The following is a 27048-nucleotide window of genomic DNA, read 5'->3' as shown; positions in this document are numbered from 1 at the left end:
ATCTTTTTTTTTCCTTTGGAGAAATATGCTCAACACTTGCTTTCTGGAGCTTGTAATTAAAACTCGTCACGCTGTGATAAATTCCTTCAAAAATGTTACAGGCTCTAATCCGCATCAGGGAAGAGAGAAACAGACAGCTTTCCATTTCAGTGGATTATTGGATTAGGAAAGGACACTGATTCCACTGAGAACAGCTCTGTGATCTGCAGCAGCAGAAATGCCATCGTGTGCATGTAGCAGTTGTTGAGAACCTGTATCCAGCCCCCACCATGCTGTGCAGCCCACGAGCAGCAGGTTGAACTTGCAGTGATAATGGCTCGGATTTCCTCTCCTTATTTATTTTTATAATTGTAAATGGAAATAAGAAGTTTTGAAATGTCTGTAACTTAACTGTAACCTTTTTCTCAAATGTAAAAACATTCCTGACTACTACTGGCTACCATTATTTTTTTGTTTGTTTCTTTTAATTAAAAACTTCTCTATCTTATGTTTACCATTGCAGAGTACATTATCCAGTGGAATGGCATGAGCTTTTCCTGGGACTCAGTCAGGAAAATCAAACCACACATGGATGTGATTTCATTTCTTGCGCAGTAGGAGGTGGGCTGTTCAGAAGCACGTGAGGTTCGCCCAATTCTGCTCCTGTTCATGTTCTCATTAATCCTCACAATGCATTGCAGAGCGTATTTAACTGGTTTTGATGTGAGGATGGATATCCCAGTTGGAGCTGAGTGAGGTTCCTGGTGTGGTACGACCCCAGCATCCATGGTGTCAATGGATGTAGTTGTTCCCTGTTGGTATTGTAAAGATTTTAATGACATGAGGAACCACAGGATGTTGTTTGTTTTGAGTTCAGGAGAACATGGGTGTTGTGTAACACGTCCTTGTTAACATTTAGAGATGCTGCGTGTGATGGTTTAGTTAGGAAACAGCCACCTCTACAGACTGCAAATCCTTTTTTCCTCTTTTCATCCCCTGCAGTTGAAGCAGCAGAAAGTATGGCTTTTAAACTGGCTCTGAAGGAAGGGTAGGAACTAAACATGGGGAAAGGAGGCTGCATCTCTCTGGGTAAATGGCATAGGATTCACTGTAAAGCAAGGTGTATAATTTTTTTTTTAATGCATTAACTATTGTAAAGTTTGTAAATACCTTTTTAATATAAATGTAGTTTTTATGTGTGAACCAGTAAAAAAAATGAAGCATACAAAAGTCCTTCATGTGTGGTCTACTGATGTGTGAGCAGAATTCCATTCCAGCAGTAAAATCATTTGTAATTCGTAATGAAGTTGTACTACTGTTGAGATCAGGCAATGCCCAGACATTGTGTGTAGGTGTGAAACAAAAGCTGTCATTATGGAATGCAAAGCTGACCCCACAGAGCTGATTCCCCTCCACTGGACTGCAACGTGTTCTCTTTTACCTACAAGCAAGTCAGCTGGACAGTGGTATCCTCCACTGTTCCCCACTAATTTCACAGTATTTATTCACGTATTGCAATCAAAGCAGAGGCAGGAGGAACTGTTTTCAACATTGCTTTGAAATTTTATTCTGGGACTGTTGTTGCCTTTGTGGATTTAAATCTTCTTTCTTCTGGCTTCTCCTTCGATCAGGCTTGCCTGTAAGCACACACCATATATTATTTTAAAAGAGAAGAAAGAACTTTGATGATGGAATTTTAAAGCCTGCTCAGATGCTAACATATTCCTACTGAGGTCTCCATTGGAAGGAGGATTAGAATGACATAAATCTGACCCGACGTGATCTCTCTGCCACCTGCCCATGGATCTGATCATGCAGTATAATGTAACTGACACTTAGAATAGCCCTTTTCATCCCAAAGTGCGTGACCAGCTTTACATCTGTTAAGGGGCCCATCGCCACAGCAGCTCATGGAGGGCAGCCCAGCAGCTGCAGAACACTCCATTTTGGCATGAATTTACACAAAGCATCACTATGCAAAATGTCTCCGTCAACTTAAGCAGCTGGCCAAGATACCAAGGAGAAGAAAGCTGTGCTTGCAGAAGTGTTACAGGGTGTGACAGTTGTCCCGTTCCCATCTCTGTATACATTAGTTCTTTTTGAATGGAAACAGAACTCCTGTGTCACATCCTGCTCGACCTGGTCTCCTATTTGTGCATCTATTTATGTTGTTCCCTTGGAACTGAGAACCCAAGGTGTTTTGGGTAGGAGTTCTCAGTATATTATTCTTTCCCTTTTGTATCTCAGCTCATTGTATTTCTGTCCTCACTACTGGCAGCTCCAGGAAGTGATGAAGGCAACCTGCAAAGCTGTTTCCATGGGCTGGTTCGTTTCCTGACACCTTCCCTCTCATTGCATAATGCTCCTGTGTCAACTTCAGCAGTGTGTTAACATTGGAAAACCTACATCTGGAAAAGCTTTAATTTGTTTTCAGCATCATTAAGCAGCTAGAAGTAAGAAAGCCACACATTTCAGTCTATACCACAGGAACAAGGTATGCCAGACGTGTGCTTGAGCATGTATTCAGAGGCGAGAGTTATGTAATTGAAATTTTTTTGTTTGGGCTTCAAATATTAATTGTAGATGGAGAGTTGCAACTTTAGGACAACTCGGAGATATTTCCCAGAAAGTGAGGACCATCTGGGCAGGTCAAGGTGCTGCTGTATTGTTTGAAGAGCACTCTTCTGCTTGAGAGTGTTATTTCTGTGGCAGATCATGTGTATGTGAAGTCTCTGCTGTCACTGCATTAGAGCATCTAATGGAAAATACATTTCCCAGTCCGGGGACCTTGGGAGCAGCACTTCCATATGGCTCAATCCTTCAGCTGGCAAAGCGTGCCTTTGAAGTTAAGCATCTGCGAATGCTGCCTACATTTGTATGAAGGAAGTACGTGCTTGACTTTATTTTGGTTTTAATTCAGTAAGTAACGACATAGTTACAGCAGGAGCATCAAGATTAATGTGGTCATATTCTAGCGCCATAACTTGGACATACTGAGAGTGATGCAAAGCTGGAGTTGCCACATGTGAACTAAGCTTTCCTGCCTCTTCTACCCCACCGCTCGCACCCCTCCACCCCATGCTTTGCCAGCCTTGACTGGTCTGAGATTTTCCCATAGCAATTAGAGAAAAACCACGCTACTTACCACGGTTTCCTTCAGATTGCTCAGCCTGGGATGCTGGTATGATCCAGGGCATTCAGCCTTCTGTGCTTCCCCAAGATTTTCCATTTCATTTGCAATCTGAATGGGGAATAAACACAGCCTTCATGAAAACAGATTTTTCTCCGAAGGCAAATCTCCCCAGGTTAAAGGCAAAGTTTCTACTGCACAGTTGCATTTACCTCTTTCCTACATGTTACACTTGTTATAACAGCTGTAGAATGTTGGAATTGTAGTTACAAGGGAGTACATGTGAAATATTAGAAAGCATCAGAAAAGCCATTGGTGGACAGAACCTTTCCCATCTGCTCTGTGGTTTGAGTCCTTCAGTGAAGCACTTGCCATCGAATCCTGCACCAGCTGCCATTGCCACATTCTCATGGAGATGGATGGATGTTGTCACAAAGCAGCTGATCAGAAGGGCAGCTCAAACAAGGGGCGGTGAAGTCAGGTTTGACCTGGAATCAGGCTTCCATCCCTCCTTTAGAGCAAACTGACGAAGCTTTCCGTCTGTCACAGAAGCACTGCTGTGTGCAAGGCTCTCTGTCGCTGTACCACCACAGCACGGTCTGCTTCCCAGTTCCTACTTGACACAAAGTCTACACGTGTGTTGTATAATGCACACCAGTGTGCTGAGAGAGAGGCTCCTGTATAGTCTGTCACCTCTGGTAGTGCCATGAGGCTTTTTGCTTGCATCTAGTACAGATAAGGGATCGGAGCAAAAGCAAGAGCTGTTTTACAGTCCTGAACTTACCTCTCGAAATGATTCCACCAGATTTTCGGCATTCCTTTTTCCTCCCGGTTGCAGGCCGTAAGACCAGTGTTGAGCCAAGCAGATTGCCACAGACGTGGTAAACAGGAGGACACCAGCCAAGATCTTCCTGGACTTCTCCATTCTGCGATGAGAGAACAAAGCGTATTTCTGATCCTGCGTCATCACAGCTCAATTTTTATCTTACAGAATCACCCCGGTGGCACTGTGCCTACACGTGGGTCACAGCTGGGTTCTGAGCCCCTCAGAGCGTGGATCAGCTCATCACAAAGAGATTTGACATCCGAGACATTTGGATAGAGATCTAAATTGGGATTTTTGAGCGCCCTTTCAGAGCTTTAGGAACCCCTGGACCTCGAAGGTTCAGTGAAAATCCCTGTTGATATTTGACAGACGGGTTTGGTGTAGCCAGTTTCTGTTCTAAGAACTGCTCTTTGCAGTGCCTTCTAATGCAAGTTTCTTCCAGTGCAAGCATCTGTAAGGACTGAAAAGTTGAAATGGACATGGCTGTTCAAGTACATTACCTGCTTGCAGAGAGAGGCTGCAGAACTGCTCCAACGCTTCCCTGCTGGAAAATGTGCCGTGAGTTGGCTTCTTGTCTCCCTTTATATCCAGCCACCCCACCACCAAACCCTTCACAGCAGGTAACGCTGCCTCATTCTATCCTATGGGCTGCAATTTTGTTCTTAAAGTTGCTGTCGTGTACTAAAGAAGTAAAGCACATAATTGGAGCAGCTGGGTGTAGCTGTTACCTACAGCTGCTTTCTCTTAGAGCCATGAAAGTTACAGCTTTCCTTTTAAGAGGCCGTAAACCTCATGTTCAAACCTAGCTGGCTGCTGTTGCCCCATGGAAAATAAATAGACGGTCTTTCAGTGGCTTCTGGTTTTTTAGCAATAAGCAAAAGCTCTTCTGTGGGTTTGATTTTCTGAAGAGTTCCTTACAGGAGTTGAAATGGATGAGGAATTCGGTTTATTCTGTCTATATCAGAAGGAAACAGACCTTCAGTGCATAAACAAGAGGTTGCACCAGCACGTGGCATTTTGCATGCTCTTCTGCAAGTCCTTAATGCTTAAATAAAAATGCCTTCGTGTTCTGTGCTCTACAAAATGCAAAGCAGTACTAAATGGATCAAATAGACCCAATGATGAGGTTGTGAGTGCTGAGGAAGGGGCTCTCTCACTTGAATAGGACCCTCTGTATACATGTAATGGAGAGTCCTGTTCATATGGATATATGTGTATATACAGATGCGCACATATATGGGTGTGTGAAGTTAGGCATTAACGCTTATGGAGCTTTTTGTTGAGACTTCATGCACTGCAGCTTTTGAAGAGGTCGTGGTCGCCATCTGCATTCAGAAGTCAAATTCAATAATTTTGATGGCAGAAACCTGTTTTTTTTATCCCCCTGGCCACTGTTCCGACTTGCTCTGCACTGGTTTATGTGCAATTGGGTGTATCATGTTTAGTGGTGTTTAAACATCCTCTCTTCCTGCCCCTGTGACCTCTTTGAAATTAATGGATTAAATGTAATTTAATAAGTAAATAGTTGAAGGAGGATTTAGTGACTGCAGCAAAGAGCAATTCTTCCTGCTGTAATGCTCCTACTCACAGCAAGAGGAGCCAGCAGCAGTTCAGCTGATAAACTGATCAAGCTGTGAAAATAGCTGGTTTCAGTGGGAGAAAGGTTACCTTAGCGTAGGCAGATCACTTGAGAAGGGAGATTTTCTGTTTTATGACTGCTTCCTTCCCTGCTCTTCCTAGCAGAAATTAACATTACAAAGGAAATGGAAGATTTTGCTCATCCTGAAAGATGGCATTTAAAGAAGGGAAGGGGCCTGCTTAGCCAGGTAATTGCACCTCTTATTCACCCACCATCTGAAGCCAAGTCTGCCAACCTGCCCTCGCTGGCTGCCAGCAGCTGTGCTCCTCAGTGGGGCTCCTTAGAGCTGCTCCTGCAGCACAGCAGAAGGAAGTGCAGTGGTGAGCAAACTGTTCCCATCTCATGTTCAACTCTGGGCCCAAGTTACATAAAGGAGGTGGGAGGTTGGGGAGAAGACTAGAGCTGGTTCTGGTTGCCCACAAATATTTCCACAGCCCCACGTAAAGGAAACCAACAAAGGACTCTGATTGTGGCAGAGGTGGAGCCCACGTGGAAGGCTGATCCAAGGTCTGGGAGAGCTTCAGTCAGAAGAAATCAAAGAGTAGAGCTGGGTTTTGCACGTCAGCTCTCCGTCTTCTCTAACTTCTTGTCCTTCTAAGTAAAATTAAGTAAGACAAAGACACCTGTGTATTTCCCATTTTTATTAATGCAATTTGAATTAGGCTGGAACCTGCATGTTCTGAATATGCCACTTGAGGCTGTTCGTACAGCTCTGTCATAGCAAAAGAGGTACCTTAAATTCATCTGCAAATGAATGATGCCCCATGCAGTGATTATTTAAAACACAGTACTTCAGTGAAAGTTCAAATATATTTTATACACAGTGATTATGAAAATATATTTTCCCATACAATATTTTACTTCTAGCTACAAAATATGATAAAGAAAAATAATTCATTTGTTTCTCTAGCCCTAGGAATCTTCTTCTTTCTGCAACACATCAATCAGTGAAAGTGATGAGGTGGGAGACAGGACTCCAAAAATCACAAAGCATTTCCCTATGGATGTTTTTGACCAAGGATGGGGTGTTATCCTAGAGCCAAATTAAAGAGGCCAGGGAATCCAGAAAAGAAATCCCAATTCGGAACCACAGGGCTGTAGGATTTTGAGTCCTGGAAGTTCACATGATATGCCTGAGTATCATCAAACCCAACTTGATAAGAATCCCCCACTTCCCCAAACACATCATAAACTGTTCCTAAACTAATCTTTCTAGACTGATGGCAAAGCAGCATTTTCATAGCAACCACTGAGACAACAAATACAACTTCAGAGGATGGGAAATTCTGCACTGCATGTAAGAGACAACGCAAAGTAACTGGGACTCAAATCACTGCTAACAGATCGTGTTCTGTGTTAGGATACATCTGTTCTGGACTTCAGTAACAGTTCTATTTTCATAGATTCAATGTTAGTTTCAACTTTGGGGTACTTTAAAGAAGCGTCTGAGGTAAGAGTTCTTGATGCACCTTTTTTGGTCTAGGTTATGTGCTTTTTGATTGTGTACAAAATAAACATTAGATGAGAACTCAGCTTGATACTGCAGTGGAAACAGCTTATGAGATGAAGTGCATCATCACCTAAAGAAGTGCTGTGAGACTTTCTGCACTCCAGAAGTCACGTAATTCCATATTTGACTCACATGTAAAGCAGCTGTGGAAAGGGCACTCCACCCATCCAAAGAGGCTTTCACAGCCACTTTTAAGCAGGCCCAAAGTGGTATACTGACATCTGGCTGGGGAAAGGATTTCGCCCATGTGGGCAAGGATGCAGTGTACAACAGTATTTGCATAGTACATGGAAGGGAAACAAGTGCCATTTACTCATATATACTGGAGGCATGGCAGGGGAGAAAGGAGTGGGTGCTATGGCTGCAGCGCTCATCTCTGGTGACAGTGGATTGGATTCTCCTATGTCCATTTAATCCCCCACCAAGAACAAAGACAATGTACAGGTACTCCAGGTTGGGAATGGACAGGACATTTGAAAGCAAGAGAATGTTTCCTTAGCAGCTGTAGTTGATAGTGCAATCGTGTACTAATTTGGAAAAGATTAAATATGCAATCCCAGTTTTAAACAAGGATGGTTTTGTTATAACCAGATCTGCTGTGTATGCAGATCCCTTCAGTGGAAGCAGCTTCCACAGCACGTTTAGAAGATAATAAAGCTGTTCTATACCTGAATCCTAACTACTACAAGGCAATATATTACCTATGATGACAGTTAACTACTGTTTTCAACGTAGTACCTGAAAACATCGTGTGGACATTACCTAAACCACATTCCACTTAATGTACTGTGCATGAATGAAGAAACTAGTGTATTTACAGTTAGTCTAACTGTAAACCTGAACTTTGATGCTACTATACATGAAAAACATCTTCTATTCATATTGCAGCTACAGATTTAATAAATAGAATTGCATATATTGTGCTTTATAAATTAAAATGAATTCCAAAGTGAGGCAATGCTTGTCAACAAAAAGCCACACATGCTGATCCTAGAACCAGTCCACTTCCTCACTCTGTTTTCAGAGGTAGAAACAGCATTTATCTATTTCTACCTTTTCAGTTAAAGCTCCCTCCCCAAAAAGCAATCAAAATAGTTTACTTAGGCACTACTGCAAATATAAGTTGTCTAATAACCAATGCTTCTAACTTAATGAGGGGAGGACATGAAGAAAGTCACCATGTTTTGACTCCTTTGTCTTTAGCATGTTCTCTTCCTTATCTGACGCTCTGAGACATGTGCAAAGGTGTCAGCATCTCTTCAAAAATAGCTCCTTTCACGTTAGATCCCCTCAAATTAGCTTCTTGTAGATCACAACCTGAAAGATCACAGTTCTGAAGGGTAAAAGAGATCGAGTATTAGTTGAATGCACACAGAACTCGGGGTTCAAAACTTTTAATGCATTTATGCAGAAGACACATATGCTTCTGTAACTTCAATCTCCTTACTTGGTCACAAGATACAACTAAAACTACAGTAAGGCAGTGATTGCTTTTCACAGTAACAACTGGATTTGGTTTTGCCAAATGCCAGCAATCCCCAGAATTCTATCAGTTGACCATTTAGCTTATAAAAGGAATTGTAACTCACTTCCAAATCAGTTCCTGCTAAAGTTGCTCCTCTAAGATTACAGTTCTTTAGTTTGGCATTTTTCAGTGTTGCAACTCTGAGATTAATTCCTGTCATTTGACTGCCTTCCATGTCAACACCTTTCAGGTTAGCACCTGGAACACAAAAGTACTTTTACAAAGGAAGAACAGTTAGAAACACGGGATTCCAGAGAAATGCTTTTTCAGTGCCATGTAAATTGGTATCTACATGTAATGATTCTGCAGTTGCACTCAGTCTTATGTACATATATGGCTCTTCTAATGTAAAGATGAATTGTGCAAACCACGGCTCAATCTTGTACATAACATATGGATCTTAAAACACATGCAACTCAGTTTGCAAGAAATACTTAACACACAAAAACCTCTTACCTTCCAAGTTAGCTTTAATGCCTGATGGGTCTTCAAAATTGCACCCTTTTAGAGATGCTCCTTCTGCATTGGAACACAACATCTTCACCCCCTGGAGGTTCGCACACTGATAGAGATAAATGCATCAGTGAAATTCATGCAAGTGCAGAACTGAACAACGCCAGAAGTAGTCAGACTGTAGCCTTCATTTATGTTTAGGAAGTGAATCTACTAAAGCACAACAGCCATACTGTTTCAAGGCAGTGTAAGAACTTGGCGTTAGTTCATTGGGACAACAGGTTGGAATGACCTGCTGTTCCACACCCTCCTTCTCCTCCCCTCTCCCCAACTTATCCTAATTCCTCTTAAGATAACAGGACAGCCCAAACCTTCCACAGCACAATTCTTACATCAAGCACTGAACCAGAGAGGTCAGCTCTTTCAAGATTTGCACAACATAAGTTGGCATGTGCGAGGTTGCAGCGGCTTAGGTTAGCCATCTTGAAGTTGATGTACCGAAGATCTAGTCGTGAAAGATCTGCTCCACTGAAATTGAGACCCTAAAACCAAAACCAACCCCAAAAGTTACAGAAGGTAAGGCTCAGCTCTGAATACAGAACAGTTCAGAGCATCATTTCTCACATGCAAAGATACATGCATACGCAACAAGAGCATCTATGCTATTACATAAGATTAAAGCTAATACAAAGCTGTAAAGCACTGACTTAGTTATTAAGAGTGCATCCTACATTTAAATAGAACAACTTAACAAACTGATCTGAAGTAAAGCAGCCCAAACACTGCACTCAAATTTCATACTAAAGTTACTCTGCTACTTGGAATCAAAACTCAGTTAAAAAGAGGAAGGCAGGGGTGGGGAAGCACACGCTTGAATTTCACATCATCACAAGATGCTGCAGGGCATCCCAGCACCTGACACCAACACAACAGATCGAGGCAAACTTTGCATTTCCACACCTGGCATCGCAGCTCAGACTTGGTTGGGGTTGCCAGCAGGAATCGCACAAACTCTTTTCGAGATATAGGAGAGTGGTCCTCTGCTGGCTGCGAGTTCTGTTGAGAGAGTTGTTTAGAAGCTAATACGGATAGGACTAAATTATGTATTGCCTGGAAGAGCAGGACATGCACATCCATGTATAAAAGCAAGCAAGTTACCTTAATAGCTATTTCTAGATGTTCAATTAATGAATCGATACCAAAAAACCTGGCTTCTTCCAAAACACCTAACAAAACAAAGCAGTTATTTGTTATTTACACAGAGCCTTTAAATGAGATACCACTCTTCCCTTGTTGGAAAAGGCAATGCACAGCCATGCCAAGAACATAAGCTTCAGGTTAATCCAACCTTGCTGTCAGAAGACTGCTAATTCAACTGACTTCCCCTGTTTGTCATAACTCTCTTTTAGCTACAGTAACCAACAGATGAACAGAGCACCTGCTGAACCTTAGGAAATGCCTAACAAATGCATGAGCTAATAGAACTGTCAGCCATGCACATCGTATTACACTGCAATGGGACAGAGGAAAAGCGAGCTTCCAGTCAAGGAGAAAAAATGAATCTCAAATACAGGTATTAAGATACCAAGTCCAGGGCACCGTTTGAGAATAAATTCTCCACAGTAAAACACCAAACATTTAGATAAGCTGACGGAAACCCCAGTGATTTTATCACATTTACCTCAGGACAAAGTTAGACCTTTAAAGAATATTAATGTAGGAGACGTCGTATAGGTAACACCTACCGAGCAGATTGATGCCATCGTTTACAATGAGCTGCCCGTGACGCAAGTAGTTCAAAATAGGCTCAAAATACTCTGGGCTGCGGTCAATTAGGAATGCTCCTCTGTGATCTTGCTTATTTCCCCAAGCATCTGTTGCCACAAAATACACATAATTAAATCTGAAAGCATTTGCTTCAAGTTTCAGATTGTTACCACCAAGGGGTTACAGGATTGAAGCCTCCCACATGAAAGGGCATTTCTTAGAGAGAAGGAAGGAAAATAGGAGTGGAGGGGAAAACCCCCCTTACATCCAACCCCTTCCTGCTATAAATAGCTAAAACACATTTCACAATGTGCCTAAGAACCCTTGCAGAAGCAGCATTAAGACTGGTAAACACATCTCATTTGGTGTTCACAAAACCGAGTGAAACGCAACAGTCAGGAAAGTCTAAACTAGGAAAAAAAAAAGACTCTGAAGTATCAACTCTGGGTGGGAGTTCTATTTTCAATTCATGAGATGATCGTATGTTGTGCTTTGATGCTTTAACATACTTTTAATACTTTAACACAGCAATAACTGTTAACTTAATAGTGCCTTTTACCTGTTCAGCTACTCGTTAGCTTGAAGGGCGAGTTTTATTTCGAGATACTAACCTTTATCTTTAAACATGTGGGCCAACATACTGTCAGGTTCTTTATTAACCAAAGTACTCCTAGAAAATAAAGGCAGTGCAATTTTATTTTTCAAATGGAAAGTTTTGCTACAAGACCCATTTGCTGGAGGGAATGCATTTCCTTGGCACCTAGAAGGTAATCAGTGCTGTGTGATATGCATTCCAACTCTGTACTGATTTAATTTCAGAAGAGAAAACAAAACACACTTCTGATCTAAGGCGTATCAAAGGTATTTTAAATACAAAGCACTTCGTTAGCTGAAATGTTCCAGGGATAAATGCAGGCCTCTTCAGGCTTTTCACCACTGTTAGCACATGTGAACCGTTTAAGCATTCATTTCAGAATGGTGGCAACAAATGCCTATTATAAGCTGCAGAAGGTCTCCTACTCCATAGCAAATGACTTTTGTTGTTCTTTCTCAAGAGCATCCAAAGTCTCACTACCTGAACACACACCAACTACTACAGCAACCTTACTGAAGTTAATTCCAGCTCAACTAGCCCCATTTTTACCGTGTGGTGGTGAAGTATCGACCTCCAACATTAAGTGTTAACCAGTCTGTGTGCGCCCCTGTTAGCTCTTCATGAGGTCTTGCATCGGTCTGAGGATCTACACAGGTGATAAGAACGCAGATGTGAGAATTGTGAACGTTTCCAAATCCTCCATATGGTAACTAGGTTTCTGAAAACACTAGAAAATTAAAGTTTAAACTTACACTAAAGGAAAGCATAGAATCATAGAGTGGCTTGGGTTGGAGGGACCTCAAAGCCCACCCATCCCCTGCCACTGTCATCATCTGATCAGGGTACCCAGGGTCCCATCCAGCCTTGCTTGGGGCACCTCCAGCTCCCCTGGGCAGCAGTGCCAGAGCCTCACTGCCCTCCGAGTAGAGAATTTCCTCCTAACATCTAAACTAATTTTTCTCTCTTTTAGTTTAAATCCCTTTCCCCTATCCTGTCACTATCTGCCTATGTAAACAGAAGGCTGAAGAATTAGAGGCTTACCAATGAACGGTTCCCCTTCACAGACAAACAGAACATCATCATCTCTGGAAGGGGACAGGGCAGGGGGAAGAGAAACAAAAAAAAGATTAATCAGCTTTTTGTTCATTGAAGCGACATTGGGATCCCCTCCTGATCAGTTTCAGGTACATGACAATCGGATACCATTCGTTAGAATTAAGAACCTGATCCTTCTCTTAACTTTGCAGGTTGCAGATGACTGCAATTCTACCAGCTGCACTAGAGATGCTACTGATAGAGACCCGTATCAGCCAGGTAGGGATCCCTTCTGCTTTAGTTTTATGAGATAGTTCCTTTTCTTCCCACTCTGAGGGGTTAATGTTACATGAAGCCAAAGCCATGCCAGTTTGTCTCCTTTTCAGAAAGTCTCATCCGAGAGCCGAACAGACTATTGGGACTTCCTGGCATTTGTGAATCTACTCAGAGGGACATTAAAAAGCACACAATGCAGCTTGCATCAAATTCAGATTCATCAAAATATGATGTTCTGTAGGCAGCATTATTTTTCCTTGAGGTGAGTATTCCACTGAGTATACAGGCTGGAAAAGATCTGGTTTTATGAAAAGCAGTTGTTATTCACAGAACGGCTTAGGAAGGGACTTTAAAGACCATGGAGCTCCAATCCCCCTGCCCCAGATCAGGCTGTCCAGGCCCCTCCCTGCCCTCCCAACAACTGCAGGGATGGGGCATCCACAGCTTCTGTGGGCAGCACTGCCAGAGCCTCACCACCCTCTGAGTAAGCAGCTTCTTCTAACACCCAACCTAGATCTCATCTTTTAGTTTAAAGCTGTTCCCCTCTGTTCTATTACAGCATGTAAGAGGTCACTCCCCTTCTTGCTTGTAAACTCCCTTCCAGTACTGAAAGGCCACCATGAGGTCTCCTTGGAGTCTTCTCAAGCTAGACATGAGCATCTCCCATCCATGATTCAGCATTTACAGGATCAATCTTACCTAATCAAAGCAATATCATCGATGAGACCACCTTTCCCATTGTAAACACTGGTTGCTTTGATTCCCAGCTTATTGCTCGCCACAGACAGCAAATCCGACAGCGTGCCATACACAGCCACCACCTGCAAAGAGAAGGAAGCCAAACTGGGGCTGCTGTCATCCCAGAACAACGTTGGGCCTTAAAACCCATTGCTTTCACTACAGACGCCGCCCCACAGCTCTGAGCAGAGCGGAAGGAGGATTATTTACCAGCTGTCCAACAGAAAGCACAGCACGGGAAGGCCGCAGCACATCCCTGACCTGCTCAGGGCACGGCTCCATCAGCACAGCACCACTGAAGAGGAGCTGAGCTGCAGAGAGCCGCAGCCAGAAGCTCGGGGCTCTCCCTCGTGGCCCCGCACACGGCCTGAGCCCCGGCCCGGCCCCAACCCCAGCCTCCAGCGCCCCAGTCGCGGCCGCAGCAGCCAGGCTTCCGGCTCCAAACAGAGCAGAGAAAAGCAGAACGCCTCAGAAATCCACGCGCAGCTCCCCGAAGCCCACCCGCAGCCCGCAACCCCCGCCCCTCACCTTCCCGTTCCGGGGACTGCCGTTAACGAACAGCGTGACCCGCCTCATGCTGCGCCGGCGGCGCCCCGCTCCTCCTGCCGCCGAACCCGGAAGGCAGCGTTCCCCAAGCGACGGGAACGGAGACCAATCACAGCCGAGCCGCCGGCCAATGAGAAACTCGTCCCACCGGCAGAGCGGGGAAATGATGGGTAGGCGGGTTGGAGGGCGGAGACGGCACTGCCAACAGCCAATCAAAGGAGGAGTTGGGTCCTTGAAGCCGAGCGCCGCCCGCGATTGGTTCGCGCTGTCACGCGGACGCGGCTCGCGGCACCGACCGTTGCTTTCAAAATGGCACCGCGGCGCGAGAGTAACGGTCAGTGAGCCGCCGCGCTTTGAACGTGAGAGGCGCGAGCGGCTTAAGGGGCGGAGGGCAGCTGAGGGGAGCGGGGCTGTGGTGAGGGGAGCGGGAAGCTCTGAGGGGGTGAGGGAATAAAATGCCCCGTGTGGCTGCTCCGCCCTGCGCTGCCTGGTCCGCCCGTGGAACAGAACGCGTGGCCGCGTGGGCTGCTGTGGAAACGAAAGCTTCCGGCCCGTTTCTCTGAGCTTTAAAATCTGAGAAACCGAATGCGAAATATGTGAGCGTCCTAAACAGCCTCCCCTCCCCTTTAAACTGCTCGTACTTGTTGTAAATTGCGATGTGATTGCGTTTAAAACGCGTGTTTAAACGCAGGATTTATACGTTTGAAGTAAAGGCACGGCCCTGTTTCCTTGGCCGTTTCTGTGTGCTCTGGGCTGAAGGCTTTCCCTGTTCCCCCGTCGGGGAATTCCTGGCTCTGCAGTCATTTCACATCGTCAGAGGACTCTTTTCCTTATCAAACAGCTTAAAACTTCTTGTCCTTTTCGACAGGGAGCTGCCTTTGTAGGAGAACAAAGAGCAAGTCGGCGGTTTTTTAGGCTTAAGACTCGTTGTGGTCAAAGGTGATAGATGCTGCGCTGGAAGCTGACAGCAATGAGAGCAGAAATCCTGCAGTGAACGAAGAGATCCCAGTCAGAAGAGTGGAAGCTTTGCAGAGTGACTGAGCCCAAAGCCTAAATGGCATCTGAGAAAGAGAATGTAAGCAAGGGGAGAGAGCAGGGATCGCACCTCGATGCAGGGGATGCTGAGAGCCATCAGGGCACAGAATGCCCCTCTGATACTCCAAAAAGGGCTGTGGTTGGTGAAGCTGCCCGGCCACTGAGCAGCAAGGAGAATGTTTCAGGTAGACCCGTGCCTCTGGGAGATGAGTGCTACTCGACGCCTGCAAGAGTCAAAGCAGAAGAAAAATCCTACCGTGGATTATCGGAGAAACAGAGGAGGATAAGTGTTGATTTTGCAACTGTAACAACTGCTGATTTTGGGATTACTCCAGAAAGCTTTGTTAATGGATCTACAGGTAAGGCAAGGCTGGAGTGATCAGTGCTGTCTGCTGTTCTCTGAGCACCATCCAGTCCAATCCCTTATCAAAAGCTTCCGAGTTCAGTCAAGTTCATGGTGACCAGCTGAGTTAGAGTAAGTCCAAGGGTAGGACTCTAATTCTGTTTTACTTTTCTTCTGTTCTGGTGATCAGCTGTCAGTGAGTTTAATATGGGAGTAGTCAGGTGAGCCCTGCAAGTATTGTTTGTGTTTCTAAATTTGCAATTGAAAAACCAAAAAAACACTTCAGTTTCTCTATTGGTATACGGTATAGTTGCTTTTTATTCTTTCTTATTTTCTTACCTGGAAAAACAGAGGCCCAGGTCTTATTTTTCTGTTGTATGTAGTTTTAGAATCTGTTTTCAGAGACTTGATTGAAGAACAACATGAAAGAGAAGTGCTTGACTGGATGATCTTGTCAGTCTTTTCCACCCTTGGTGATTCTGTGATTCTCTAACAGTTTTCTGAGCCAGGCAGCTAAATAAGGTTGTTTCCATAAATAAACATAAAACACTCTTTAAAAAAAAACCCAACATTAAAACAATGTTCTGCTGTGCATCTTCACTGTATTTTTTCCCTCCTGTCTCCGTTTCAGCTAAGTCTCCAGCTGCACTAAAGCTGAGACGAAGATCAGCCATTGGAGCCCGAGGGTCTCCAGAAAACAATACCCTCATTCAATATCTTGCCCAGCAGAAAAGCAACAGGCAAAAAGAAGATTTTGCACAGGTGAGGGTCGTTCTCAAGTGTCTAATGCATCATTTTAATTCCCCTAGGGATCAATATGCAAGTCTTCCAATTTAACACCTGCTGGCAGAAAGAAAATAAAATCCAAGGAAGGGATCAGTAGAAGAAATAACTGTGGCCTTATTTTGTTCATTTTCCTTGGACACCTTATTTTAAAATAGAAATTTGATGCTGGTTTTGTTTGTGTAGAGTCTGGAATCTTTTTTGTCTATTTTCACTTACCATAACCTTCATTTATCTGCATTCACCGCACTTAGATATCTGGCAAATTAAACTTGGATGGTTCAGATTTAAGTAAATACTAACATCAGTGATGTTTCTTTTTTCTTTTTTTGTTTAATTTGAAGTCAGACTTGTTTTTAATTCAAACCAATACAGACTCACAGTAAATAAATTCTGGAAATGGCCTTAGGGGACAGATTAGAAAAGAGAAGAACAAATTTCTTGATGCTGTTCCTTTTTTGACCATATGAGTAAAGCAGCACTGAGATAAAATACTTGCTTCTTCCCTGAGTGTGCTTTATGTCAAAGGTATGAATAAGAACTGAAAAAATTGCATGTCATCTTGGAAAAAGTGTCTGCTGACATTGATTTTTCTTTTAGCAGGCGAGTCCTTGTCAGTTTGCCAGGTCACTGAGGAGCAAAATGGATATCTTCCAAAGAACTTTTGAGTCAGTTCAAGAGGCTGAAGGGAAGACGGGTTTCTCTGGACTCTCACAAGTATCTGCTGCTCTTCGGGAAGATGGCTGCTGTAAGTTCATTGATTTAAATGTTAGGGCTTCCTTTCAGCCAATAAATATGAAACGACACTGAAAATGTTTTCTTTTGTGAGAGCTGATGATGGTTTGGGAGTTTTTGCTTGGCTTGAGGTTTTCTTGATTGTAACTCTTACCTGTCTTCAATGTGATGTGAAATCTTCTGTTCAACAGCTTTTAGGTGCATTTAGAAATTGGGTTCCATTACTGTGAATTTCCTTATTTCCTAATTTAAAAAGTACATATTGCAAAAGCAAGTCAGGGCAGTGCTGTGGCAACTGTGAGAAGGCTGTACTGCTGTGATTCTATGCTGGTCTTGATAACATTTATAAAACTTTTTCTATTTTTTGAAGATTTGCTAATGTTATTTTCAAAGCAGAAGTAAAAATTTCATGGGTTTATTTTTATTTTTATTTTTTACTAATTCAAAAAATACCTTCTTTAATCCTTTGTGCGTGTGTGAAGAAACACAAAAATAGCATTAACAGCATAATCTGAAATTGTGGTTTATTTTTAATCACAGTAGCTCAGAACAAAGCACCTGTCACAAAAGAACACAGTCTGGATCAGAAGAGTGAAGCTTTCATGTCTGACTGCAACGGAGCTGATTTCAAAGAAAATTTAGAAGAAAACTTGAGCAATAGCAATAAGTCTGGTAGGAGGTTATGCACCATCTTGTCTTTACAGCCCGATGTCACTGAGCCGGCTGCTCTTTCAAAGGTATTTATCCAAGTGTGGACAAAGAAAGTAAACTGCACAGCAAATCTCCCTTGGAAGAATTTGCCTTGTGGAGGGAAGCAGAATCTGGTTAGATGCTGTGTTATGGATGGTGGGAATGCTGTGAGCAGCAAGGTTATTCTGATAATTACAAAGAAGGCTCATGTTATTCTATTAATAAAATTTAAATATGTGTAAATTCCTTGTGAGTCCACAGCTGTGTCACTGTGTGGCACGTTGAATTCACACATTTGGCAAACACAGATGTCAGAAATGTCAGTTTTGTGAAGAGCTTCACGAAACTCAGCAGATCAGTTTGACCTCTGCCTTACCATATATGTGCTTATTTGTATCATCTTTCTGTTCTTGCAACTTCTCTAGGAACTGACTTATAAGCAAGGCAGTCCTATCAAGTATTCGGAGGCTGTTCTAATTAGAGATATCTTAGAAACAAGCCGTGGTAAGAGGATTCATCACTATTACTATCTTGTTATATTCTTATTAAAGAAAGAAAAACAATTAGAATGTATCTAAAGAAATGTTTGACAAGCACTCCATGCTCATCATCTTGGCTACAATTTTTAATGCAGCAGAAACCTGAAATAAGTTTGAGATAAAAGCTAACGGAGCATATAATGACAGGGAAAAAAAATACTTCATATTGCAGTCCATTCATCCCTTAATTTTGTTGTTTGGGCCGTTCTTAAGGAAAAATACAGTTAAGCAATTTGTGTTTGTGAAGCAGAGGGGAGTGAGAGACTCCAAGGCAGAGAAATCCTCCCCAGAAATCTTCATGTAATGCTCAATTTTCACGTTTTTATTTCATAAATTGCTCAAAATGTGAATGTAAATATGGTACAACAGCAGCAAAAATTCAGAGAATGGATTTTTCTTGAGACACTGAATGTAGTTGACAGCCACTGTGGAAGGGTGTACACTGCTTTTCATAGAGCTAATGCTGAAGGCTTCTCAGTTTTACTTCAGTCTTTAATTTTCTTATATACTTGCTTTAAAGATTTCAGTCCTGACCGTATCAGTAAAGAAATCAGAAGTAATGTCATACCAGATCAGAGCAGAAAAAAGGTTAATTTTGCAGAAGAACTGGCTGTGGGGATATATGATGGAAGCGAGCCGCCTGTCACGCCGCTCCAAACGAGGGCTGCTTCGTTAACGGAATCCGCAGCGAGCGGCTCCCAGCTGCGGTCTGTGCTGAAGAAAACACCAGTGAAGCAACTGATGGACTGTGTGAAGGTTGGTTAATTAAATCACATCGCAGTGGGATTGATTTGTGTTTTAAGATGCGTCCTGACTATCTGTATGCACTGGAAATGGTTATCAGTGGTTCTCTGTTTGTATCGTGGTCGGTTTGAAGCTTTCTTCTTATGAGAAGATCCGTTTTGATGCTTTAAGTTTTACTCAGAACAACAAATAGGTTTGTTAGAGTTGTGCTGATTACAAAGTTTGCCTTCAGAGGGAGTTATTGTCGCTTTTGATATGAGAAAGGACAGTCCTTAAATGGTACTTAATAGATTCTCTTATCACATTTGATAGGAATGTTCAAACAATGCTGCTCACAGAGGAGGAGGTGAATCTTTTACACTCTCTGATCACATCTGTGAGGCGCTGCAAACAGGTTTGATTCAGGTTTTTTTTTCTTTTTTCTTCCGTTGTTGTTCTGTAAATTGGAAGATTTGCAAGATCTGAAGGGTATTATGGATTAACCACCACTGAAGTAGCTCATAAATGGTAACGTATGGTGTGAAGTGGAAAATGAAGTTACCAAGAGAAAAAAAATACACTTCAGAAAATATTTAATATAAAAAATAGTGATATTGATACCAATATTGCAAAAAATCCTGTTAGTCATGAGATTTTACAGTTACCAGATACAACTTGAGAGATAGCTGGTGTTTTCTAGACTTCTGTTTTCTTTTTTCCTCATTTTTTGATATTATAGTAATGCTAAACTAAAAGTTCCTGTAGAATTGATGTCTAAGGGCGATATTTTGCTGTTTGGTGGTGATTATTCAAGGGAATATTAAGACCTGTAAAAAGGCCTTGAAAAGTCTCTGTTCTGTGAAAGCTCTGCTTTAAGCCTGCTAAGCAGTCGCTGTATTTTATTGCAGTGGAGAGAACTGAACAGTGCAGCCCCAGAAGGGCGAAGAAGAAAAAAGTGACTTTTGGAGAAGATCTCAGCCCAGAAATATTTGATAAAACTTTGCCTGCAAATACTCCATTGCGCAAAGGATCGACGCCGGTCTGCCGCTCGGGGTCAGCACGTGGCAGCCCTTGCAGGAGGGCAGGGCTCACAGAGGAGCCATTAACTCAGCCAAACTTCGATTGCAGTGATGTAAGCTTTCGTTTTCTTTACAGCTGCACCAACAGCTTCTCACAGCTCTTTAAGGGTTCAATGTATTGCCTTTTTTTCCTTTATCTTACAGGAATGTATTGAGCCTCCTCAGGAGGTACAGGAGGGCTCTGTTGTTTCAGAAAAGCTCTTACCTGTTGAAAATACAGAAGGTAACCTTGAGTTGTATTTTTGTCATTAGATGCTACATCTTTCTGTACCCGAAAACTGAGAGATGACACGATTGTGTTGTTTTTTTTGTTTGTTTGCTCGACATGGGATGTGTTGTGCCTGAAGTTAAATGCTCTTCCTTTCCTGTAAAGGTCATTGCAGTAGCTGCCAGAGTTTGCCTAGTGTTTAGATTAACTGGATGTTATTTGAGCTCGTGTTTTTCCGCACAAAAGGCCGATCTAATCAGGCTTACTGCTTCAAATAACTGGGCTTATTATCTGGATTTATGATATTGTGGTACTGATGGTTTTAAAATAGTGAGCAAAGCTGTAAGAAAATAGAGGAGGATATTTGTGATTTTGTGTCTCAAAGAAAACTTGGTGTTAATTATTTTGTTACTGAGTATTATTTTGTTCTGTTCTGATCTACTTTGTAAAACAAGTTTTTTTTTTTAATCTTGCCATGTTTGATAACTTTTTGTGCACAAAATCTTACTCAAGGCTAAGATCTAAACATGCTGTGCATAGTGTTAAAATGGTGCACATAATTTCCTCAAAATATGATTGACTTCTGTTGATCTGAACCAATATTCTTATTTTCTTAATGTGTAGAAGCAGAAACTGACAAATCAGACATGAAAACGACTCGCTCCTCTACTAAAAGGAAGGTGAGGTTCTTCAGTGGTGGGGTTTTGTTTTCTCTACTTCTTCCAACAAGGTTATTTTTGCATATCTGTTGAAGTACATCAGAGCTTTTGCATCCTCAAATGTGAGAATTATAGATACCCAGGTAGATGGAAATATCTCCACTTGGTGCAGCAAAGGAAATCTCATTTTTGACAGGAAGTGGATTTTCAGTTATTAGAACCAGCTTGGATTACAATCTGATGCTTAAGTTTCCTATTTCTGTTAACTGTTGCAGGAACGTTTCCAAAGAGTTGGCAAAGTTGGAAGAGAAATATCCATAGGCTGTCATGGGATCAAGGGCTTCAGTCACTGACATGTAGTTACAGAGGGCTTCTTAGGGCTGTTGCATGGTGTTCCTTTTTTGAGAAAACAAGCATGCACCTAATTCACCCCAATAACTTAAAATTCCTACTCTTCAACAGCACAGCACCATTTCCGAGGGCACTGACTGCAGCATCTCAAGAACAACCAGCACTAAGAATGCTAAAGACGTTAAAAATCCAAGGAAGAATGAACTGCAAAGACCAAAGAGTGTGACTGCCTCTGCTGCCAAAAAGAAGCAAGTAAGTGACAGCCCAGTGCAGTTGGTGAATGCTGCCTTTATTTCTCTGTCCCAGCATCTAACACAATCAGTCTTCTTTCTTGTATGTTTTCCGTGGTTATTTTGATGTTTATGTTACAGATTTTCTAAAGGATGTTTTTGTTTCCTGTTGCTGCCAGTAGTTTCCTCACCATGTCTGTCTCTTGTTTTCTTTAGCTTACTATCACCCCTTATTGTTTGGGCTGACTGGCAGGCTTTCAATGCTTGTAGGGTAAAGAAGGCACTTCAGAAGTGAAGAGCACAACTTTTGAGACTTCAGCTTGTGGTTCTCTTGTCAACTGCACACAGCTGATAATTCTTTGAACTTGCTCAGTTTGCTTGCTCAGCTTGCTCAGTTACAAAGGTGTGAGGCCTCTGAAGTATTTGAGCCTTTTGTGTGTTGAAAGGAGAGCAAATAAAACTGGAAATAGAGAGTTTTGATCTGAAAAACTCCTTGATTTCTTAATTTGGTTAAGTAAAAAATCAGATCTCATTGGAGAAATAATTCTTTATATTGTAGTTTTTAGATTCATATGAAGAAAGCAGAACAAGCAGGGCATAATTTGTAGGGAGATAATTATTTTCCATAAAATGCAGCAAATTACTTTGTGGTGTTTTCCAAAAGGATCCTTGTATTTGCATTGTGCTCTAATGTGGTCCTCTTGATCTCTTCAGAAAACAAAACGTGCAACCTTTGGGAAAAGAAGAAAGAGAAAAGTGAAGAAATCTTTATATGGGGAAAGAGAAATGGCTTCAAAGAAACCTCTTCTGAGTCCTATCCTTGAGATTCCAGAAGTTTTCTCTTCTTCCTCATCTCCAAATTCACCAAAGACAATTGCACATTTTCCAGGTGATGTGTTCTTTAGTCTTATTTTGCCTTAGTCATTCCTTTGCTTTTATTTCATAGCTATTTACAAAACAGTTCTGTGCACAGATAAAGAGCCCAGTATGCATTTTTCACTTTTAATGGCTTCTGGAGTAAAATGAAGTGGAAATAAATAAAGCAGAGTCCAAAGCATCTAATAGATTATTAGTCTCCAGCTGCATAAATTTAACTCCTACAGAGCTCCAGTGAAAAGATCACCACAAAAAAAGATTCTATACTTTCACTGGACACTGACAAATAGGAACATGATGTGCAGTAGCTTTCTGGGGAGTTTTTTTTAATGCTGTTTATGTGGAATGCTTATTTAGTAGTCTTCTATGTGGTAAAATACTAGAAACTTTTTATTGTAATACTTCAGAAATCGTGCAGTCACAACTGGAGCCAAGTAACCATGTATCATTCCTTGTATTTTTAGATCTTTCCACACCCAGGGATGTTCATAATGATGTTCAACAGGAGCAAGTGACTGAAAGACTGGGAGAGAAAATCATCCCTGTTGTTCACGTGTATCCAAGCTCTGAGGAACTGGGTGCTGTGGAAGAAGGCAGCCCCAGCAATACAGTGTTTCAGGTGATCTGAAGTCTGTTTCTGATCTACTTAATGTTAGTGCTAGAAAGTAAGTCTTGTGCTTGGTTTTGTTATATTTAAAAAAAAAGTAAAGAAGATTTTAGGGAAATTGGAAAAAGAAAATTAGCTGTTAATGGTCAAACACTGAAAGAAGATGCCTGGAGAGATCATGGAATCTGCATCCTTGCAAGGAGTCATTCTGAACTTGGCTGAAAAGGCCTCAAGCAGCATAAACTGCACTCCTCTTTGGAGCAGGTTCTTTCCAACGTGTGGGGTTCCATGAATTTGGATTTTTTTTTTTTTTAGTTGTTTAGCTTTTATTTTTGAGAATGACTCAGTGAGGAAATCTAGAGCGCTTGTTTTAATTATCAGCTGTTTGAAACAAATTTTGTATGGATTATTTTTGCCTCTAATTTTTTTTCTTTGCAGTTTCCAAATGTGCCAGACACAAATGATGTTCTCAATACATATTTCCAGCAAGCTGAAGAGACTGCATGTTTAAAAGGGAAAACAGAAAGTGATTTCTTGATAGAACATGAGAAATTACAGGGAGATTTCCCAAAGAAGGAAGAGTGGCTGTCAGAGCTAGAATTTCCAAACCAAGAGGACACTGATGTACATGACACTCTTCAAAGAACTGAGTGTCCACCTAAAAGGTCTTCGAGAGGTAGACCACCAAAAAGAAGAAGTAGCAGTACTGTGAATATTCCTCCTACTGAAAAGTCTCATTTTGAAATGGCTGGAGAGGACCTTCAGTTTTCTTTTGATGTTGAAGAAGTTCTGTCTGCTCCACAGCTAAAAAGTAACTCCTTAAAAAAGCCCTTGAGAAGAAAGTCAAGTATGAGCAGTGAAACAAGTCGGGTGAGACGCAGCATGAGACTACAGAAAGATGCAGAAACTGAAGGACTTGCATGGATTGAAGTAACCAATGAGATTCTGCAGAACCCTTCTCTGCTAGCTCCTGCCTGTAAAACCAGGAGAAGAATAAGCACATCTGTCCTAACAGAATCTGAGAATATTCAGCATCGAGAAGAAAATCTCATCCAGTTTGCAGCATCAGGGAAGGAGAACAGTGAATCTGTTCATGTTGCTGGTGGTCCTTGCAGAAGGAGGAGGAAAAGTATTTGTGTATCCACACCTCAAGAAACAGGAACTTGGTCTCAAACCAGGAAAAGGAGCATAACAAATTCTGTATATAGGAGAGACAGCAGTAGCCAAGAATACTCTGAAGAAATGAACATACCTCTTCAAAATAGCATTACCACGTAGTGAGGTTTCAGCTGCCTCTCATTTTCTTAAGTGAAGGTCAGTATTAGATTCTTATGTTCTTTTTGTGAGTTTGACTAGAAATAAGATACTAATTCTCTATTCCACTTAAATTGTTACTTGTTATTTCCTTATTAATATTCCGAGTAACTTAGAACTGATTTTTCATTTCTGGGCCCTTAAAATCTTGTGTGTGTGCTGTGCATACACTGCATAATACTCAGTAGCTGACCTGTTATCTTATTGTTTCAGTACTTCTGGTTTGAGCAGTGTAAAAATAAGAAATGATAACTGCAGGTCCTGTTTAAATAGTTGGTGTTGCTTTCATTTCTCATTCTGTTCTGTCAGCCCCAGTGAAATACCTGTGTCACCTTTCAGTAAATAGAGCTTCCTGCTGAAAATGGTCTCTTCTGTGACCTTGTTTTTACCATTATTGAGATGGAATAAAATATTTCATGAACTTGGCTGCTTGTATAAAGCTGGAAAGCAAACAGAACAGTTTCATTTTTATGCATGTTTTACTTTTCTCTACAGACATCATCAGCTTTTCCTGAGACAAGAAGTCCTAAAGCAACTTGAAAGAAACTTCACTGATTAAATGCTGTTCATCTTGTACTTCTATAGAAACGTTACTGAAGTTGTCAAAACAGACTCCCTGATGTTTTATCTCGGGCTTTGTATTTGTGTCACAGTGCAATTTTTAGGCTTGGAATAGAGGTGGCCGCAGTTACTTGGGTTGCTTTGCTGTGATAGCAGGATTTTGGCTTACCAGGAGAGGGCACTCTGACATGAGTTTTGTGGTCATAGCTGAATTATTTTGAAAATGTAATGTATAAAGTCTTTGAACAGATGCTGTGTGACATCAGAACTAAGTAATAATAACTGCTACCATTTAACGTTCAGAAAAATCAAAATAACAAACTAAGCACTGAAATTAGTCAATACCAGAGAAGTGAAACACTTAGGCACTGTATTCAGATATGACTTTACATGTGGAAATCATATAGCACTTTAAAATACAGCATTGCTCTCTAGAGTTGCAGCAGAAATTTTAAGGTCTACCTGTTAAATCACACAGCAAGGCAAACCTTTTGAGGCTGTGGATGTCAGATTAAAGATCTGCCTTAAACAGGTCAAGCATTGAGATATCCTGGAGGGAGAGGCAGTAAATTAGCATGGATGATACTAGAGGGCTTAATCTGCCTAGAACACACTTCTTGTGGTGCTGCTGTCCTATGCATCACTCACAACAGCAGTGGAAGAGTATTCTCCCCTGAGGTTCCTTGGGTGGATGTGTTAAGTGCACTTCAGATGTGAAGTGTAAATAAAATCAGAAGTAGAAGAGCCAGGGTAAGGAGAAAAACAAAGCTGGGATTTGCCTCCTGGCACAACATGGTCAATAAAGAGTTGGATGCCATGTACTCAATGGCAGTTTGCCTCACATGAAGGTGAGGTTGGAACCTGCAGAAAATAAGAGGTTACAGTAACTGGGTTTAATATGGAGAGGACTTGAGAGGAGGCAAGTCTTCAGTTATGCAGAAGCGTGGTGGAGGTTAATGGTTGGTTCTTTGTCACTACCAAATGGTACAAAAAATGTTTTTAAATTAGGAAGAAAAAAAATATCTGGTTAAGCAGCAAGAGGAAGCTCCAGCACCAGAGATAGCAGATTGCCTTGGGAAGCTGTGGAATCTTTTTATCACTGGAGGCTTTTACGAACAGTTTAAACAAATATGTCTGAAATGACATACGATACTTCCTTGGGGTAAGGATGGGGCCTGGACAGGCTCTCAAGGTCCCTTCTGGCTGTGTTTGCTGATTGCTAGAGATTAGGGTTACAAAGTGAATTGAGACTGGCTAATATGAAGGTCTGAGCCAGAATTTGTCAGGGAATAGGGAGTAGATTTGCTGACTTTGAGGGCTGTGTAGCAAGGGAACTAACTGGGGAATCAGGGAAGAGCCCTTCAAGTAAGGTCCTCTAGTATTTTAAACATTCAGCTCTCATGTGATTTGCTCTTCTGAGGCAACCCATCTCTACAGACCCCAACAATTGTGGAACCTATGATTTGATGGCTGTGCTGTAACACAGAAGTGTGGACCGCAGAGCGAACAGTGCTGTTCTGAGTTACCATTAGTCTTTGAAGGACCAACAACTTTGCAGTCCTTATCCAGCGAGCAGAAGTACTTTCCAGGGCTGGTATCTTGCCCTTATTTCTGAATAAGGATATAGCAATTTAATTGTAGGCATATTGTGTGCAAGATGTTTTAACTGTGTAGTTCTAGTTTTCAGCTATTGCAGCACTATAAAGAAATCTATGGTGTTGGACAGTCTCTTTCAGCTCTCGTTTGTTCTCTGTGTTCTTCCAAAGGAAGAGAGGGTTATTATAAAAGGCCATTTTGTATTTCAAAGTATTCACCAACCTTACATTTTGCATTGCATAGACATGAAATGGCTTCAAGTAGCTCTGAGTAGACACTGCCAGGGAACTGTATTCAGCTGATTGCCATGAATTGATCACGGTCTGATTAACAGAATGAGTGGTGAGTCCTAGAAAGGCTGATTATCTTGCCAGTCCAATGTAATTATGATGTCACTAATAAGTAAAAGTAATCATATTGCTTTTGTTTACTCTGTCCTATGAAGCACAGTCTTCATGTGTTTGTAGATAGCTGACTATGCAGGAGCTAGCAAGAAGTACATCACACTTGGGATGGTCTTTTCTTGAATTTGCATTATGTTAGTGAGTCAAGAATGCAAAGAACAGTAATGCACATGTTTTCATAGAGTCATTTGAATTAAAAAGGACCCTTAAAGGTCATTGAGTCCAACTCCCCTGCAGTGCACAGGGGCACCTGCAGCTCCATCAGTGCTCAGAGCCCATCTCCTGACCTCGGGTGT

At 41.9% G+C, this 27048-nt stretch overlaps 3 protein-coding genes across 9 annotated transcripts; 1 reads left to right on the top strand and 2 right to left on the bottom strand.

Annotated features, from left to right (window-relative positions):
* Positions 1-861: 861 nt before the first annotated feature.
* On the bottom strand, positions 862-6090 carry GNRH1 (gonadotropin releasing hormone 1). 2 transcript variants are annotated; one of them, XM_048928004.1, is made up of 4 exons: positions 4436-6090; positions 3894-4035; positions 3125-3220; positions 862-1616 (listed from the first exon to the last, which is right to left on the bottom strand). In XM_048928004.1, the coding sequence occupies exons 2-4, from the start codon at positions 4032-4034 to the stop codon at positions 1575-1577; spliced, it is 279 nt and encodes a 92-aa protein (XP_048783961.1). In that variant the 5' UTR covers position 4035; positions 4436-6090; the 3' UTR covers positions 862-1574. The 2 variants fall into 2 exon arrangements, with proteins under 2 accessions (XP_048783961.1, XP_048783957.1); XM_048928000.1 differs by having other exon boundaries at positions 3894-6090.
* A 110-nt stretch (positions 6091-6200) lies between these two features.
* On the bottom strand, positions 6201-14185 carry KCTD9 (potassium channel tetramerization domain containing 9). Its single transcript, XM_048927999.1, has 12 exons — positions 14002-14185; positions 13435-13556; positions 12466-12509; positions 11974-12070; positions 11441-11499; positions 10808-10936; positions 10221-10288; positions 10023-10118; positions 9455-9604; positions 9066-9171; positions 8674-8807; positions 6201-8417 (listed from the first exon to the last, which is right to left on the bottom strand). Exons 1-12 carry the CDS (start codon positions 14047-14049, stop codon positions 8301-8303), a joined length of 1170 nt encoding a protein of 389 aa, XP_048783956.1. The 5' UTR covers positions 14050-14185; the 3' UTR covers positions 6201-8300.
* An 84-nt stretch (positions 14186-14269) lies between these two features.
* Positions 14270-26118, top strand: CDCA2 (cell division cycle associated 2). 6 transcript variants are annotated; one of them, XM_048928271.1, is made up of 16 exons: positions 14270-14353; positions 14888-15413; positions 16029-16159; positions 16781-16928; positions 17456-17652; positions 18031-18109; positions 18665-18900; positions 19201-19282; positions 19776-19999; positions 20091-20169; positions 20779-20834; positions 21276-21416; positions 22109-22283; positions 22735-22889; positions 23316-24191; positions 24687-26118. In XM_048928271.1, the coding sequence occupies exons 2-15, from the start codon at positions 15074-15076 to the stop codon at positions 24153-24155; spliced, it is 2883 nt and encodes a 960-aa protein (XP_048784228.1). In that variant the 5' UTR covers positions 14270-14353; positions 14888-15073; the 3' UTR covers positions 24156-24191; positions 24687-26118. The 6 variants fall into 6 exon arrangements, with proteins under 6 accessions (XP_048784228.1, XP_048784229.1, XP_048784230.1 ...); XM_048928272.1 differs by lacking the exon at positions 14270-14353 and adding an exon at positions 14356-14378; XM_048928273.1 differs by lacking the exon at positions 14270-14353 and adding an exon at positions 14417-14434.
* Positions 26119-27048: the final 930 nt, after the last annotated feature.

Source organism: Lagopus muta, chromosome 27, assembly GCF_023343835.1.
Source record: "Lagopus muta isolate bLagMut1 chromosome 27, bLagMut1 primary, whole genome shotgun sequence".
NCBI classification, from domain to species: Eukaryota; Metazoa; Chordata; class Aves; order Galliformes; family Phasianidae; genus Lagopus; species Lagopus muta.
Note: the sequence above shows the minus strand (reverse complement) of the source record. Positions and strands in the feature narration are given on the sequence as shown.

What these genes read in the sequence shown, in the direction of transcription:
- CDCA2 (XM_048928271.1), top strand. Translation starts at nt 15,074, where the DNA reads ATGGCATCTGAGAAAGAGAATGTAAGCAAGGGGAGAGAGCAGGGATCG. An exon ending in AGCCGGCTGCTCTTTCAAAG is followed by an intron (nt 17,653 to 18,030) that starts GTATTTATCCAA and finishes CAACTTCTCTAG; the next exon opens with GAACTGACTTATAAGCAAGG. An exon ending in CTGCTGCCAAAAAGAAGCAA is followed by an intron (nt 21,417 to 22,108) that starts GTAAGTGACAGC and finishes TGATCTCTTCAG; the next exon opens with AAAACAAAACGTGCAACCTT.
- GNRH1 (XM_048928000.1), bottom strand. Translation starts at nt 4,076, where the DNA reads ATGACGCAGGATCAGAAATACGCTTTGTTCTCTCATCGCAGAATGGAG. An exon ending in TGGTGGAATCATTTCGAGAG is followed by an intron (nt 3,221 to 3,893) that starts GTAAGTTCAGGA and finishes TTCCCCATTCAG; the next exon opens with ATTGCAAATGAAATGGAAAA. An exon ending in GCAATCTGAAGGAAACCGTG is followed by an intron (nt 1,617 to 3,124) that starts GTAAGTAGCGTG and finishes GTGTGCTTACAG; the next exon opens with GCAAGCCTGATCGAAGGAGA.
- KCTD9 (XM_048927999.1), bottom strand. Translation starts at nt 14,049, where the DNA reads ATGAGGCGGGTCACGCTGTTCGTTAACGGCAGTCCCCGGAACGGGAAG. An exon ending in GCAGTCCCCGGAACGGGAAG is followed by an intron (nt 13,557 to 14,001) that starts GTGAGGGGCGGG and finishes TTCTCTTTGCAG; the next exon opens with GTGGTGGCTGTGTATGGCAC. An exon ending in CGATACTTCACCACCACACG is followed by an intron (nt 11,500 to 11,973) that starts GTAAAAATGGGG and finishes TTTATTTTCTAG; the next exon opens with GAGTACTTTGGTTAATAAAG.